This window comes from Homalodisca vitripennis, chromosome 1 (genome assembly GCF_021130785.1).
Source record: "Homalodisca vitripennis isolate AUS2020 chromosome 1, UT_GWSS_2.1, whole genome shotgun sequence".
NCBI lineage: Eukaryota > Metazoa > Arthropoda > Insecta > Hemiptera > Cicadellidae > Homalodisca > Homalodisca vitripennis.
In genome coordinates this window covers 77,419,073-77,435,453 of record NC_060207.1, presented here as the reverse complement: position 1 = coordinate 77,435,453, position 16,381 = coordinate 77,419,073, and the positions used below count along the sequence as shown (strand labels likewise).

Here is a 16,381-nt window from a genome sequence, read left to right as displayed (position 1 = left end):
TGTATTACAGAGCCTGAGCTGAGTGATTTCCACGTCACAAATTTGTCTAAGTACCAGTATATCTAGACTAGTAGTCGTTGAAGTTGTCTCTGTTTCACAAGTATAATATTAGTGCTAATAACGTGAGCTTTAATTGGGAATGATCCTTTAAGGTGAAAGTTAGTTATCTTTGAATGCAGAGCTCTTGCTTGGCTCTCACTTAGAAAAATTACCTTTAGTGCTCTCTGAGGCAACGTTTTATATATATATATATATATATATATATATATATATATATATATATATTATTTCTAGATAGCCATTTTTCATCTCTCTGTCTTGTTGGCTGTTTGTAATATAAACATTATTTATTAGTCTGAAAGTAGTTTTTTTTATATGTTCAAGCTTAAAAAAACATTATTATTATTTTGTATTTTATAACACTTTTACTCACCTCCCATTTAAACCCACATTAAATCTAGCATTGCTCATGATTGATTATTTTCTTAGAGGCAAAATATCTCTATCAAATTTACAAAAAAGGAGGTTCCATCTTTGACAAGTTTTTAACATTTTGGATGAGTAGGAAGTGTCATATTTCAAGAATGTGGGACAAACAGATAATGTCATTTATAATTACCTTAGTCGAAAGTAAAAACTATTCAAAAACTCAGCAGTGATCTAAAACTTTTAAAATTAAGTTAAGTGTCAGTTATGTGTAAAATGTAATTTCTGTGTAACAGAACAGGTAAAAATATACAATTTATTTAAAACTCTGAGTGTGAAATTTATTTTTTAGTGGCATTTGGGTAGAATGTTTCTAAATGAAAATATGCACGTAAAAATGTGCATGAAGAAGTTTTAATGGCCAATCCAGGGATCATAAAATGTCTCAATGTATCCTTAAGTTGCCTAAAACTCACAGTTGAATGTCATGATTCTGTATGGGATACTAAGGCTGTGTCTTTGTGTATGGCAAGTTTGTTTATTGCTGATGAGGGATGCTTTAAGTACAACACGTTGGCAGTAAGCCATTCACATTACTACGACTCAGAGTGTGCAGAGATTGAAAGCCTCATATACACGAGCTCTTAATATTTATGAAACAACAGGAAACACTAGAGACAAAGAAGAAATGGTGAATAGAAAGAAATTTTATGACCAAAAGCTAAAATTGCTGCGTCAACAAGTTAACCTTCAATATATACAAAACTCTGACAACACAACAAAAGCACTATGGAGTGTTATAAATAGTGAGAGACTTAGCAATAAGACTAGTCAAACATGCCCTAAGCTTAACATTAACAATATAAACTATAGATGGACCCAGAGGAAGTAGCTGAAAACCTCAACACCTATTTCACCCAAAATAGCAGATATCACAATAGAACAAAATAATTTACTACCAACTGACAGAATAGATGAGGACCAGAATCTCCTACACACTCCTCCGATACAATCATTTAAACTAACACCTACAACCTGGATAGAAGTACAAAAGGTAATTCAGAATCTTAAAAATAAATCATCCAGTGGTTTAGATGAATACTCTTCAAAAATTGTTAAATACTGTGCGCAAGAAATCTCCCATCCTCTCGCAGCCATAGTCAACAAGTCTTTTGCCCAAGGCCACTTCCCTACAAAGCTCAAAGTTTTCTAAAGTCTATGCAAAGCACAAAAAAGGACTAAAATCAGAGCCCCAAAACTATAGGCCCATCTCACTGATATCGACTTTCTCAAAAGTTATAGAGAAACTTGTGCTGAACAGGCTGATGGTTTACCTTAAACACCATAATTTAAACAGCAGATAACCAGCATGGATTTCAATAGGGCAAATCTACAAATTTCTGCAATCATAAGCCTGGTTGAATCAATTATTGACAGTATTGATGAAGAAAAGTATGTAACAGCTCTTTTCATTGACTACAGCAAGGCCTTCGACTGCCTGGGACCATGATCTTATTTCCCGAAAAGCTCAAAACTCTTGGTATAAGAGGTAAAGGAGAACATGTGGTTCATAAGCTACTTACAAGGAAGATCTCAAGTTGTGGAGGTCCAGGATACCAAATCTGGCCTTACTAGCTCATATATATCAACTCAAAAACCCACTAACAAGAGGAGTCCCTCAAGGATCCGTGCTCGGCCCCATACTTTTTATACTATTCACCAATGACTTCCCAGCTTTTATTGAAAACTATAGTACTGACTGTATAATGTATGCAGATGACACTACACTCCTTGTTAAAAATGACTCAACGGAAGAACTATCTACTAACTCACTAACAGCTTTACAAGGAGCTGTTAAGTATAGTGTATCAAATGACCTGGCATTAAATACTGAAAAGACAACACAAGTGCACTTTAGCAAGAAAAAAGGAATACCTGCAGATGTCCCCAGATATAACTGTCCTCAACCCAAGTCAAATATTTCTGGGCTTAACACTTGACAGTGGACTTTCGTGGACTGAACATGTAAACACTAATCTCCAACAAGATATGCACTGGAAATTTACGTTATGAAACGTATAAAAACAGTTTGTACTCAAGCAGCAGCTAAGGCTGCGTACTATGCGCTTGTTGAGTCTCATATAAGATATGGCTTAATCATCTGGGTACTTCTAATGGAAATCTGAATAAGATTCTGATACTGCAAAAAAGAGCAATTAGATCCCTTGCCAATCTTGAGCCTCAACAAAGCTGCAGAGAAGCATTCCAAACTCTGGGGATACTCACTGTACCAGCTCTTTATATTTATGAATCTATCATACATGTTTTCCCGACTCAATCTGCAAACCCTTGGAGATGTCCACAACTACCCTACCCCGCCACGCCTCTAGATATATACTGCCTCAGCATAGAACAGCACTTTTTGAGAAAAAACCATCCTATGCAGGAAGAAAATTTAGAAATCTACTACCGGAGAACTTACAAAGTCTAACTGGAAATGCACTAAAGGAACCACTTAAAAATTTCCTTCTTAAGAAGACAATCTACAACATAGAAGAGTTCAAAGAAGCTGTATAAACTCTCTCTCTATATGTATATGTATATCTTACTTTATATTCTATTGTAAAACTTGACAAAATTACTGTACTTAATGTTCATGTAATAAAGATATTTGAATTTGAATTTGAATTTGAACAAGGTTTGAAAAAGACACAATATCTGTTTATTATTGATACTCAGGTGGAGAGTGAAATGCCTGTGTTAGGTGGTTTCCACAATTCGAAGGTGGTAAATTTTGATGTGGTCAGCTATGATGGGTTGTCTCAAAAGTAAAAAATAAACATCTGGATCACTCAAGTACATCATGTCTTGGGCCTTTAAAGGCAGCCATAAGAAACGTGTGGGTTAAATAACCTTCAGTAAACGATATTGAATATCAGTCATTCATTCCAAATTCAGAGTAGAGTGAATTTATTGTAGTAAAGTACAATTTCCATTTTCTTTCCAATCCTGTTTACATTTTTCTTGGTTACTGTTTTTCTTTTTTTCTCAGTGTAGAAAAAACCTGTCTACTTGTAAATAACTCAAGGTATTTATTATAAAAATATACAGTAGCTCTTTTGCATTTTGTTGATGTGCTTATCTGCCCATCATTATTTTACTTAAAGCAATGAAAGAACTTCTTACAGTTTATAGCAATTATTCATATGTCACTAATATGGATTAAAGATTTTTTTTTATTTTATGCTGTTTAATAAGGTAATATTCTCATAAAAGAACTATATAATGAGTTGTATTAGTTATTCATCTATAACAATTTTTTGTTTAGTTATACACAGGTTTTGACTATAAGAGAATAGATCTTGTATCCATATGAGGATTGTGTTTCTAAAATATTGTGCTGTAAAGCCAGTTCTTTCCAATGATTTGTAAATAGTAATGCCATACTAATCTTTTATTTAGAGCTCTAATCTGTTTGAATGTCCAATAATATCCTCCTTTTTATGAATTAAATTTTAAATGTTGTGTTTTCTATTGTCAGATTGTGCTCAAATAATATGTTTAATTCTTTTCTGTATAATTACTCTGTCTGTTGTTTGCTGCGGGATAGTGTCTAACCAGAACTTATGAAGAAGCAAAAAATTTTAGCATTGATTATGTTATCTTCACATAGACTGTTACAGACTAGACCTAATCAATGATACAGGTTATAGGGCAATATTAACACGTGTTGTCTTTGCTCCTAATATTGTACACACATGGTGTTTAAAAGAACTATTCAAATAGAGAAAGCTATTTATTTTATAATATAAAACTTTGAATGTAGTATTAATTTTTAATTATTCTGATAAAATATGTTCCCGCTAAACATGTTTAGAACGCACAACAAATTTATTGTGTTTTATTATTTATACATTCAATATGTATACAAGAATACTAGAAAGTGTTCCATTTCTATGGTTAAAGTCAAAGTCACTGCTGCTACCAATGATGCTTCTTCTACTACTGATGTATATAGTCTATCGAAAAGAATGTATGATAAAAAACTACTATCTATAACAATAAGGCATCAAAATAAAAATGCATCGAATCTAATATTGTTTAGATAAACTGATTGTATGTTCAAACATGCTAGTATATCACCTATAATAAACTCAGAAATAATCTTTTACAATAATATTTTTTAGTAAAATAGACTTAGTTTCTTAAATGCTCTGTACTTCACAATATTCAACTAAAAATTATGTTTATTATATAAGACTTAACAACTATTTGATTGGTACTACAGTATTTTAATTGCCTTTAAAATTAATTTTGAAGAGCCAACATTAATTGTTTAGGATAAAGCAAAAGTATACTTCTTTATTTTAACAAAAAGTTAAAAATGGAAAAGAAATTGCCTGAAACTTGTTAAACATTAGTTACTTGTCAGCAATGTTGGGCAGCACTGTGTGTTGTTCAGCAAGCAGCTTGTAGCCGGGAATATATTCAACAGGCCAGGCTCTTCGCGCACAGTCTCTGGGTACTGCGACATGTCAAACAAATTTTAAACAATTATCGTGGTTATTCCCATTTGAATTATTGTTATATAATTACACTAAAAGGGATATAGCTAGGCACAGAACACTCAAGTATGTTACAGAGGGTGACTGAAAGTCTGCCACCCTACAAATGTTGGAATTATCTAGATATAAATAGGAAGCTTATAGAATGTCTCTATGTCAACGACATACTGTTTCCCTTATTCAAAATTTTGTAGAGATTCCCTTCCAAAAGAGTCCTTTCAAAATGTTTAAATTAATAGCTTTCCCAACTGATAATTGAAAAAATAAAAAAAAACTTTTTGGCTCAAATTGGATGCATTTATTTTGATTTCTTCTATTATATTTAAAACCAAACTTTGCATTGCATAAATTAGACACATTCTTGAATCATATTTGAAGATTTTTTAAGATTAGCGGCAGCTATCTTGATTTTAACTTCATATGAACAATATGAACCTCATAAACTTTTAGCATAAAATTAAGAATAATGGAAGATGTATCATTTTAAAGATATAATTAATACACATCCAATTGCTTATTAGTGCTTTTGATAGTTAAACTTTTAGGATAAAAATACTTCTACTAATTTTAATATATCATTCTATATAAAAATATCAAACAAACAGTTAATACAGTAACTACAAAAACATAACATATCTTACAAAGTATGTATTGTTAATATCAAATACAAAGTATGCCATGTTATAAATTCAAATTAAGAGGGCGTGCTACTCAACTGCTGACTGTCCATCTGATGCTTGCTTTTAATATAGGGTTAAAGTTTACATCTGTGTTATAATAAGAATTCCTATAAATTCATAAATGTTTTACTTCAGAAACTAAGAATTTAGTGTCATAATGCTAGTGAATTGTTAACAATACAATTATCTGCTAACACTGATGGCTTATAATTTGTATTGAAAATAAGGTTTTTTAATAGAAAATCTGTACTGTTTTGTGATTTATAATTTATAAACAATTATTATAAACAGATAATCACATTTTTAAATATTTACTAGCATTGAGAACTAATAATCAAAGTTTCTGAAGAGAAACACTTATAAAGTTGAGTTCCTTTTTTAAATCCAGTTTTAAACTTTATCGCCATGTTAAAAACTAAACCACAGATTCATGGACAGCAGCTGTCTAGCGTGCCCTATTTCTTACTTTAAGACTGTCAAACAGATGATAGGTTTTGAAAGACTTCAACTTCTCCCATATCATTCTACAACTTAAGGTTCAACCTAAAGCTAAGATTGATTGATATTAAAAATGAAAGACAATAAATAGCAATAGCAGAATGTTTGCAAGTAGCCATACCGTTTAAACAGACTTTTCTGAAATAATTAACATTGTCTTGATGGTAGTACTCCTCATACTGCCTGCCCACATTGACGCGGTAACATGCACCCTGCTTGTAGTCTACGATAAACCCGTCACAGCCAGGCACATCTCGGCAACTACAACATTAGTACACAGATATATTGCAACTTACATGTATGAGTCACTAAAATGTTTCATATGAAGGTTAGTCTCCTCAGGGCTATGTCAAAAGAGGTTTTTTTTCATAGAAAGCATCAGTAATAAAAACATAACAAGAGAAAAATAAATTATAAAACTAACCAAAGTACTCTTATTGTAGACCTTTTGGTAATTTATCTAATTCCCATACATGGAATAGATAGCTAGACCAAATGAGCATATACAGCACCTGCATATCTGATTTCATTGGACCTTGGTTGGTTGGTTCATTTTGTATAACAATAACATTATCACCTGACTAGATATACTTGGTGATATTAAGGAGGTGCAATTGGTTGTTGGTTGGCTTATTATTTTTAAAATATTTAGACATACATTTTTATGTATGTATTTAATTTATGCAAGGTCATTCCCTTCTGTCATATTTCTTATTATAAATATTGTAAAACATTCACATCCAACAGTTCTAATTAACAACATTAATTAATGACACATCAGGTTTTGAAATTTGTAGTTTTTTCATGCCATGCTATCTATGTTCGTATAATGTTAGAAAAACAAGCAGAGTACCAGAAACAGTTCTTGAGAAAACTAATCTCCTTTATTTGAAAGTTGCAGATAAACCCAGAAAATTATAACTTGTTCTCAATTGCAGCAGTAGTAACATATAAGAAATGAAAAATAATATAAAATCTACAATGGGTTAACATGTTGAGACTGTTACAAAATCTTCTGAAAGATTACAAGATAAATATTAAGCAACAAAAAATGGAAACAACAAAATTGTCATAATGATTGTAAGAGTCATTACAAATATGCATAACTGTCATTATGAAATAACATACTTTGAACAGAATTGTATTAATATTGTGTAATAGAATGACCTTCTAAACATAAATTAAATTTGTATCAATAAATAATTGATTTGGATTTATTCAGTTAACTTTAGTTTATTTCCACTTTAATGTCTTTTATGAAGTTTGTGGGTTTAAATGTAATAATTGGGCTTGGAATATAATTGAAAATAGAGACTCTAAACACCAATTTTATAAAAATCTTTATTGCAATACTAGTTCTATTTCAATATATTTACTAAATAGTTATTTCAAAGTTAGACTAAATTTTGTTAAATTATTACTTAAGAGTTCCTATGTAATGTTTTAATTGTGTATACACTAGTTATAGTATATACTAGTTGGGGGGAGGGGCAGAACCCCTCTTCCTATCTCTCTTATACGTGTTCGGTTGTTATTACCTGTTATAACAAGTTGCAGTGATGGCAACGCCTGGAGCTTGTGCATGTAGTAGTGTAGGCTGATATACTGTCCGAGGCAGCATGTTCGGTACTTTCACATAGGTGAGGATCAAACCTGCTCCACATGGTTGCCCTGAACAGAGGTTGAGATGTTATTACCTGTTATAACAAGTTGCAGTGATGGCAACGCCTGGAGCTTGTGCATATAGTAGTGTAGGCTGATATACTGTCCGAGGCAGCATGTTCGGTACTTTCATATATAGGTGAGGATCAAACCTGCTCCACATGGTTGCCCTGAACAGAGGTTGAGACGTTATGTCAGTTCTAAACACATTCTGGTTCTTTTATTCTTCCTGTTAAATATATGGGATATAAAAATTGTTTTAATAAAAAACTTGTTCACAAGATATATCAAAAACTTGTTCTAAGTGATGCCAAAACTCTCCTAATACAAAAAAAGTGTTTTGTCAGAATAATTTGTTTTTCGTGTAATGGTATACATTTATGTAAACCAACAGATTTACTGACTATGCTGATTTTGCTAAATTATTTAGCAAATATCTATAGTCCACTAATATCTGGAATGAACTTAAAGTTTCTTTTACCTAAATATAATTTTTTATTGAAAACAAAATGTTTTTAAAAACTGGTTAAATGGTTTTGGTTGCGTTTCCACCATTTCAAATTAGTACACGTGCTGGAAATACAGTTACCCCCACTCTTAAATTTATGAATAATGAAATGAAATGAAAAGCGTTACAGGATGCTCATTTGACTAATTTTAAAAATTTAATGATTTTACCAATTTTTTTTAAAAGGGAGGCCGGGAAAGAGCATTTAAATATGTTTTAAAAGATATCTCTATTTCGTGACTAGGTACTCTGTGCCGAAGTACTAACATAAATTTAATTTAATGATGGATCCTTTTATAGGTGGGATTTAATTTAATTTCCTTTTAACAGAAATTTGTCTGTTTCAAAAAACCCCCACGCACCAATCTAAATGAAAATAAAAATCTGGGCTTTTATCAGTTAGATTGTAAGTCACTTTCCTAATGTAACAAAAATAAACAGTCTCTTCACAAAAACTGAAAATTCAAAACTATATAAAAACTACAATTACATAGCCTACTCTTATAATGCTGCTTGTAAAACTAAAAGAAATAATGCTTTATAACTTCAAAAAAATATTACTAGCAAGCTCTGATATTCTTTAATATTCTAAGATTTATCTTAGCTTTAACTTTAACTCTTCAAATTTGATTTTTTAAATCATTCTGAATCTGAAAAACAAGAACACACATAATAAATGACTAGAATTTATCATACACTTGGAGATTTAATTTAGTTATTTAGTTACACTGTATAATTAAAAGAGAAACAACTCTTTACATTCTTAAAATAGCTACTAGTCTAAAGGGAAAATGGGGCTTTAGGAAAAGTACTAAAAACCCAATTGGAGAAGGTAATCTTGCACACGAGTTTCACTAAGAGGCTTACATTTAATAATATTGATCAGATGTCAACTGGAATTAAGAAACAGTGGGAGACACAGGAAGAAGGAAAGGTAGAGTATAACCAGAAGATAAAGAAAAGAGCAGGTTGGTCTTTAGTCCATGACAGGCCGTCGAATCAGCCGACCCGACCTAGAGGCCCTTACACTTTCCAATTGATTTGTACAACCTAATTTACACAAACTATCGTAGCGTGTAGAAGGAAGGTTGGTACAAAAGATTTGATTGGAGTGGGGTTGGGCGGTTGATGAAGATATCATCAACCATGGAATCAGATTGAAAAGTTGAAAACTTAAATGATATATTGGAACGTGCGTAGACGGATCTACAAACCTTACTGCTCAAATCTAACGTAAAAACAGTGTTTCCGAGCATCAGTGTAGTGGATTTGTGTGCTGCAGTCTTTCAATCATCCTCGACTCATTCGAGTCATCTACTCGTATTAATGGGTTCACGTGAGAAAACAAGACAACATCTAATTCTCGGTCTTCGTATTTTCCGGTAAACTATTCCTGCTAACCAAATGCCACACAGACTACAACAGCACTTCCTCCATGTCGATCACAACTAATAAATGAGTATTACAGATCGAAAGGAAGGCTTGAATAAATAATATCTTTGCACGAGTAAGGGACATTATTTTCAATCCTTTTGCTCAAATTTAATTTTTACAATGGGATCGTCTTTTAATGGAGTATGTGAACAGGCCTTAACATAGTCGTAACCCGTGCCCGTGTTCTACGAAAAGTCTCTCTATCTGTCCGGCTGAATAAATTCGAACCGATGGCCAAATGATTCATAAAGTTTATTTTTAATTAAAATTCTACATACTCGACTTCTTTCCAACTTCTCATCCTCAGTATAAAGGAGCTACGGTTACACATTAAAACCGGTACAACGCTTCAAATGAGAAAGGCATAAGGTTTTTAAGACATTCACATAGGTTTATAATGGTCTTAATAAAGTAAAATGTATAGTCTATTCATGAAATACTATTTAATCTTTGTCTACTAAGCTTTTGTGGTTTTATCTTGTCTACTACACAATAGTTCCAACTTAAAATTTAAAATTACGTAGGCTAATTTTGTACAATCAAGCAGCAGACAATCAATCAATCTGACATTTTTCACACAAAAAAATAAAATTAAAAAACTAAAATATAACTTTAATAAAATTTCTATTAAAACACCCGATAAAATTTCCCCTATATTTTATTAAAATATTTAAAAGAAGGGTTATTTTAACAACCTGTTATTTTAACAAAATAAAAAAATATATACTAATTCCTATAGATTTTTGTTTGAGTGTTACAACATATTCAACACAAATTAACTATGTGTGTGAAATACATGATTTAGGTCATATCATTTTGATCAAATTAGTCAAGTAGGTATAATTTGGTAATTTCTCAAAATAATCTTATATATTGTGAAAAATTTTAAGTCAATAATTTTAATGAAAATATGTATATAACACTTTTTCTAAACGGTAAAAATCCTTTAAAAGACTGTACCGAGTTTAACTGAGATTTCAACATTAAACATTTTGGTGTGTTAAATGGTTTGAAAAGGCATAAACCTAAACATCATGAAGATGACATTATACACAAGATTTAACAGTAACTTTAACCGTGGGAATCCAAAGCTTGGATTTTTAGAGGCATCCGGTATGGTAGAAAAGAAAAGTGCAATGTCTTGCAGACATGGTAGTGACTACAAGAAGCAGATAAAGATGTGGTAGGTTAAGGAACTTGCGATAAGGGAACTGGTTTATAAACAGGTTCTTCCCGGGAATAATAGCCTGATCACACTGACCTGTCGCTAGAGTCGCCAGAACGTCCAAACAGTATACTAGTAACAGCCACCCCGGTGGACCCATCTGTAACAACGTTCAAGGTATATTAGAATCGGAAAATAATAATTTTCCTAATTTAAAAATGTTATTCGTAATTGCTTTTCACATTAATTGGAAACAACCTGATCAACTAAGTATCAAGTTTTACATTTTCTTATAAATGCTAAAACTATGAATGTTTGTTATCCATGACATACTTATTACGTTATTTTTATTTTGCGTTGTTTTCTACATATGCTATTTTATATAAAAGACCGTATTTACTTTATTATTTTATCATGTATGATAAAATATATTATCATTATATATATATATATATATATATATATATATATATATATATATATATATATATGTAAACATTTACAAATATTCTACATACAGCTGATTGGGATCTTGTTGTTTGTGTGTGTGTGTTTTTTTTATCATGATTTTTTTGTATCAAGTATATGGTATATTGATGTATTATCATTTAAAAAGTGTTTATTGTATTCAGACAGAAATATTTTCAGAATTATATGTAGGCTTTGCAATTTTGCACACAAAATGTATTTGAATATGTTTTTTTTCATATACCGGTACCCCAAGTGGTACCTAAAAATTAATTTATCTTAAAGATTAAGCAATCGTACGCCCGACGGAGTACACAATAGTCTAAAGTGTTTATTTAAGCGCGGGATCACATTTAATTAACCACCAAGACTGGCAAACAATAAAAACGTAATAATGAAATGCAACATGTAAAACATTCCTGGATTCTGGATCCACATCGGGCGCACGACAGCCTTGTGTGTAACTGATCGGGTACACGACGAAAGTCGTGAAAGATCACGTGTACCCGACAGGGTACACGTCATCGTGAACGTGCTAACTTAAAATTGTAGGTTATTATATTTTTTTGTATTGAAATACCAGGAAATTTCAAAGTGATCAACAAATTACCATAAACACGATATTGCTCTTAAATAAAGAAAAGAATGTTTGTTGTCTTCATCAAAGTAGTTATCATAATATATCGAAAGTGTTGTTAGGTAGATAAGTCTAATAGTATCGTTATTAACAATACAATGTAAACATAGTCTATGTTTTCCGTACACCTAAAACAGACGAACGAAGTCCACAGACATTATCGGTGGCTTCAAACTTTTGAAATAAGACAGTCTGTTAGAGAAATGCAAGACAATAATTAACCACAATGATATATTCACATCCTAATGTGGATGTAGGTGGAAGGCTTCAAGCCATACAGACTTTTGCATTCCTCGACTATCAGCCCTATATACTCGCAGCTCATTTTTCTGCTTCGTAATCGTTTGGAGATTTCCATGAAGCAGCCCAAAGCCCTTGTGTCTGTTTCAGTGCGGCGTGTACGCTGAGTTTAATATGTTTTGTAATTAAATATTTAAAAATATGTATGTTACTGGAACCTCAAATATTGTTAGATTTTAGGCACAATACTGACTATATAATACAAATGATATGTATAAAGTAATAAGTAAATTAATTATTACTTAGTTTAAGTTTATATTCTAAAAATTTAGGTATTTTATTTCATTTTCCATGGTTCAATTTGTGCACTAAAACGTATTTGCGTTTGGTTTATATTAAGAATTGAATATCCCAGCGGCTATCTTGCCCAATGTTAAACCTCAGATACTTTTATACTGTAACGTTTAATCGTAGAATTACAGAAGGTGTTATAATTATAATTATAGATGTTATAATTATATATGTTATAGATATAATTAATAGCATCAGAAAGTTTGTATTTTTCCTGTAATGGTATTAGAAAATAATTTCTTAGGAAAAACATCTAAATTTTTTACACTCCATTGTTTAGATATTTCAAAAATATATACTTTAAAACAAAAGCAACAATGTTTGGATGCGATTATTTTTTTAATGAGACACCATTCAAAATCATACAGCCAAAAATATGGGATACACTTTTTTAAATGGTAAAACCCAATTTGTTTAATTAAAAACGGATCTTAAAGCAAAAGTAAACAGTAAACAAAAATCTATTCATACCTTTCTTGGGTAATAACAATACGTTTGAACAATGTAAAGGCTTATTCGCCTGGTCTTTATTGTATGGCCTTGGGGACCAACTCAGACGTATATGGTGCCATTGCGAGGCTTCGCTTACGCTCGCCGTTAAAACTTTCTAATCAGCAAAATAATCAATTAATTTATTGGACGAGTTAAGATTCAGTATCTTACAATACAATCACACAATTTAAAACAAAAATGAAATTCGGCCAGCTGCTGCCCCTGAGGGTGTGACTGTGGCTTAATGGCCGGGCTGCCCTTCCATCGACTTGTTCCTGAAGAGCAATGACCGATTTTCTTAGTTTTATTTCATTCAGTTAATGTAATTACCCATGTAATCTTCATAATAAAATGAGTCCAAGTACTATGTAGATATATATGAAATAGTAAAGCTTTAGCTACTATTTACACATTTTAATGTATTGTATAAGGTTATATCGCAATTTCACTTGTATGACGTGTTCGAACTCATTTTCTTTATCTTTTCAACGAGATAACATATTATACAAAATTATTTAAATCCTTAAATATTAAAAAAGTAGCTTATGTACGCCACAGCGCCAGTTGAGAACTCACAGCAAGTTTGTAGCAAAGAGTGCAGGGGTGTCCATTTGTATTTAAGTACTTGCTGAACCATCCCAGCGCTCAATTTGTAGAGATTTTTATAAAAATAAAAGTCAATTCGTCTGAAAACGTGTCTGCTATTAAATGTGATGAAATGTTCACCAATTCCAAGCAATAAGATATTGAACATAAATATTTTTACTTACTAACATCTCAGAAAATAATGATTTACTAATCCAAATGTACTCTTATTGTTATTATATTGTTATAATATTGCTCTTAAATATACATTATTACAAATTTATACTACACAAGCTACGTGTACAATTTCCAGAAACATGTAGCTTAGATATAATTTTAATATATAATCGGGGAATATCAGTTGGAGGAGGGGTAAGATCACCGATAAAGCTAATAGTTGTATTTCAATAACACGTAAATAAACCGCTTTTAATTGGGTAAATTTTTCTGAAAAAAAAAATACGCACTACTTTATAAGATTTTATAACGAATGACGCATTAATTTATCTTCTTCACATGAAATGAATAATAAGGAAGATAGGAACATATCCCAAGGCTAAGCAATCAGTTAAAGTTATACTGGTGCTATTGAGGAAAGAACGAAACGAAGGCCACATTTTTCTCACAGGAACCTAAATGGCCTATTCTTAATGTTACTAACAATAACCAAGATCGTGTCAGACCACGAGAAGCAGTACCGTTTAAATTTAAAAAATACTGTAAAGTGTAAATTAAAAAGCACGTAAATTTAGCTCCATTCCACATGTATTCGCTTCACCAGCAATAAATGATTACATACAAGTAGTTAAAATAATTGTATTGTATATTTAATTTCTCGTTTACAACAGCATTAGTAGCAATAATAATAATCATACATTGAACTGCAAACGTGAAATAACTGTTTTCAGTAAACATAAAATATAATTATGGAAAACTCTTTTCATTTAGACTTATACAAAGTTAAACTTTTAGCTCTTTCTCTCCTTATTCACAAAACCTGATATCATACCAATTGAGATGTACAATTTCGTTTTTCAGTAATTAACTTCATTTTCTCAGCGGCTCGCCGGTAAACCCATCGACAGAGTGATACACTTGGTACACTAACAGACGTTTCAGACGAGCTCTGAATTGTCGAGATTTATGTGGCCTAAGTGAGACCACTGATCAGTCAGACACCAACTTGTGAGGACAAGCGCTCGAAATCACTAGTTTTGCTTCTAAATGATACATACAACACTGTCCCATGCAACACACAGTCCGAAACTTTGGAAACATCTAGAAATATGCTAAGTACATGTTCTCTTATTTCCATGCAACCGACAACCGTTTCCAAGACGTTTGTGACGGCATAAATTGTGGATTTAATTTTTCTAAATCCAAATAGACTCGAGAACAATACTTCAAATCGTCCCAAGCAACTTTGAAGTCTTTCTGAGAATGCTTTTCAAAAAGCTTGCTGATGACTTGCAGAATTGAAATAGAACCGTAGTTGCCGACTTGGCAAAGATAGTCCGTTTTGAAGACAGGTTTCAAAAGTGATGGAAAGTTCCATGTTCAGAGATTTTTGAGACGCGTGCTGGGAGTCAAAATATATCTGGAACATCTTTTGAGTAGCCAGACTGACGTCCCATCACGTTTTTCGGATTCAGTCTGCAAAATGTGTTGTTTACGTCATAAACATTTGCGGCTCTTATGCATTTTCTATAAATTCTTTTATAATTTAGCTTTTATAAATCAAATTATAAAACTTAAGCTTTTCTTGTGAATTTAAAATACCATGAGTAACCCAGGTATTTTTTATAAATTTTTTTGATGTTTTTTTTTCTTTTAAAATAGTACCATACGTTTAAGTAATATACTAACCGGTTATGAAATTCCTAGAGTGCTTTATCTTGACAACTAAATTAGTTCAAAAAATTCTAAGATTCAATTTTTAGATGTCTGTTAAATTATTTGATATTGCCTGGTGAAGAACTCTCCGAAAGGTTACCGACGGGGACATGTGTCTTGTAAGCACTAATCGGCCAGAACATCTGCGCACGGGGACTGAGGTGTTTGGGATATTTGTGTCGCGGTCACTCGGGTGGGCGAGTTCACGGACCAGTTTTGACCAAAGGACGAGAGATTATCACTGAATCGCTGGGTCAAGCTAAATTTTAAACTAAAAGCAAAATGTAATTCAGAATATCTTTAAATGTTTCAAAAAAACGAACAGCCATTTAGCGATATATACAACCCAGTTATTGTAAGTTTTCCGTGTAACATGGTAACTACTAGGTATCCGAAAAAAATTTTCACTTTTTAATTTGTGAAAAACTGTTGAAATATGAGAAAAGTAAGCATCGTTGTGTTGTTAACGATTCTGGCTATGGATATTGAGGAGGAATACATTCAGAAGAACACTAATACCAAATTTAAAATTCGATCAACCTTAGACCGCGACTGAAATTATGAATTATGTGGTGTACCTTGAAATCGACTTGGAATCGTGATTATTTTATACGCTGAAGTTAAAACTTGAAATTAAACAATGAAAACAACGAAATGCTTTAATTAGAAAGATGTAACAATAATAATTTCCACAAAATAGTCCTCCTGGTTCATTCGGAAGAAGTAGGTAAACTTTATCAAAACAAAAACATCAATATAGTTTATTTTTTAAAACAC

General features: G+C 31.8%; 2 protein-coding genes across 2 annotated transcripts in view; one reads left to right on the top strand and one right to left on the bottom strand.

Annotated features, from left to right (window-relative positions):
* LOC124365173 overlaps positions 1-11,117 on the bottom strand; it is a 29,993-nt gene extending 18,876 nt beyond the window's left edge. Inside the window, exons 1-4 of the mRNA XM_046821130.1 lie at positions 11,035-11,117; positions 7,708-7,840; positions 6,291-6,430; positions 4,852-4,951 (exon numbers count right to left, since the gene is read on the bottom strand). Coding sequence (XP_046677086.1) covers positions 4,852-4,951; positions 6,291-6,430; positions 7,708-7,840; positions 11,035-11,098 — 437 coding nt within the window. The 5' untranslated portion in view covers positions 11,099-11,117. The remainder of the gene's footprint in view (positions 1-4,851; positions 4,952-6,290; positions 6,431-7,707; positions 7,841-11,034) is intronic.
* The window catches only part of LOC124366836 (inter-alpha-trypsin inhibitor heavy chain H4-like), an 89,682-nt gene continuing 84,318 nt past the window's right edge, over positions 11,018-16,381 (top strand). Inside the window, exon 1 of the mRNA XM_046823459.1 lies at positions 11,018-11,115. The gene's annotated coding sequence lies outside the window, so the exon portion shown is untranslated. The remainder of the gene's footprint in view (positions 11,116-16,381) is intronic.